General features: G+C 52.1%; 1 protein-coding gene across 1 annotated transcript; it reads left to right on the forward strand.

Moving 5' to 3' along the window:
- Window positions 1–277: 277 nt before the first annotated feature.
- On the forward strand, window positions 278–1,039 carry LOC135326191 (olfactory receptor 14A16-like; the record flags this gene model as incomplete). Its single annotated transcript, XM_064504043.1, has 1 exon — window positions 278–1,039. A coding segment is annotated over one exon (762 nt), but the record flags the coding sequence as incomplete, so codon positions are not given.
- Window positions 1,040–1,461: the final 422 nt, after the last annotated feature.

The raw sequence follows: 1,461 nt of genomic DNA on the forward strand, positions 1-1,461 counted from the left end.
ATGTGGGGGGGTTGTATGAGAACTGCAATTTTTTTTTTTCTTTTTGCTTGAAAATTCTCTCCTAACGTCTCAATGTCTTTTCTCCTTTGGACAGTCACCCATGCCCGGAGATAGCAAAATGTCCAACAGCAGCTCCCTCAGTGAGTTCCTCCTCCTGGCATTTGCGGACACCCGGGAGCTGCAGCTCTTGCACTTCTCGCTCTTCCTGGGCATCTACCTGGCTGCCCTCCTGGGCAACGGCCTTGTGATCACAGCTGTAGCCTGCGACCACCGCCTCCACACCCCCATGTACTTCTTCCTCCTCAACCTCTCCCTCCTCGACCTTGGCTCCATCTCCACCACTGTGCCCAAAGCCATGGCCAATTCCCTGTGGGACACCAGGGCCATTTCCTACTCAGGATGTGCTGCCCAGGTCTTCCTGTTTATCTTTTCAGTTGGAGCTGAGTGTTCTCTCCTCACAGTCATGGCCTATGACCGCTTCATTGCCATCTGCAGACCCCTGCACTACGGGACCCTCATGGGCAGCAGCACTTGTGTCAAAATGGCAGCAGCTGTCTGGGGCAGTGGTTTTGTCAACGCTCTCCTGCACACTGCTATTATCTTTTCAATACCACTCTGCCAAGGCAATGCAGTAGAGCAATTCTTCTGTGAGATTCCCCAGATCCTCAAGCTCTCCTGCTCAGACTCCTACCTCAGGGAACTTGGGCTTATTGTGTTTATCGCCTGTTTATTCCTTGGATGTTTCATTTTCATTGTGCTGTCCTATATGCAGATCTTCACTGCTGTGCTGAGGATCCCCTCTGAGCAGGGCCGGCACAAAGCCTTTTCCATGTGCCTCCCGCACCTGGCCGTGGTCTCCCTGTTCATCAGCACTGGCATGTTTGCCTACCTGAAGCCCCCCTCTGTCTCCTCCCCAGCTCTGGATCTGCTCCTGGCTGTTCTGTACTCGGTGGTGCCTCCAGCAGTGAACCCCCTCATCTACAGCATGAGGAACAAGGAGCTCAAGGATGCCTTGAGGAAACTGATTCAATGGGTATGATGTCACTGCCAATAACTGCCCCATGTGCATCTGCTCATCATTCCTAGGGTATTCAGCCTCAAGGATATATATTATTCATTTATTTCTTTCTTACCTTTCTCTGTTATATTCATGTGAAAAAGCAATGTTTAGGTTCCTCTTACTTCTCAGTAATCCCTCTCTTATATTTGACACAGAGGCTGTGTTGAAGCAGGAAGCCAGGGTTCCCCTCCCTTCATCAGCAGAGATGGGGGGGACCTCAGAGCCTGCTACTCTGAGCTCCCTCAGATGCTCCCAGGGCAATGAGGAGAGTTTCCCTTTGCAGTGTCTCTTTCGGCACTGACACCGAGGGACCTCAGGGGCACAGGCTCAGATGAGTACAGGTAGGGTGAGACCATGGGTCCTGTGCCCATTAGGAGAGCTCAGCTCCCCTGGTCACAGTC

The sequence above is a fragment of the Dromaius novaehollandiae genome, unplaced genomic scaffold (assembly GCF_036370855.1).
Source record: "Dromaius novaehollandiae isolate bDroNov1 unplaced genomic scaffold, bDroNov1.hap1 HAP1_SCAFFOLD_37, whole genome shotgun sequence".
NCBI classification, from domain to species: domain Eukaryota; kingdom Metazoa; phylum Chordata; class Aves; order Casuariiformes; family Dromaiidae; genus Dromaius; species Dromaius novaehollandiae.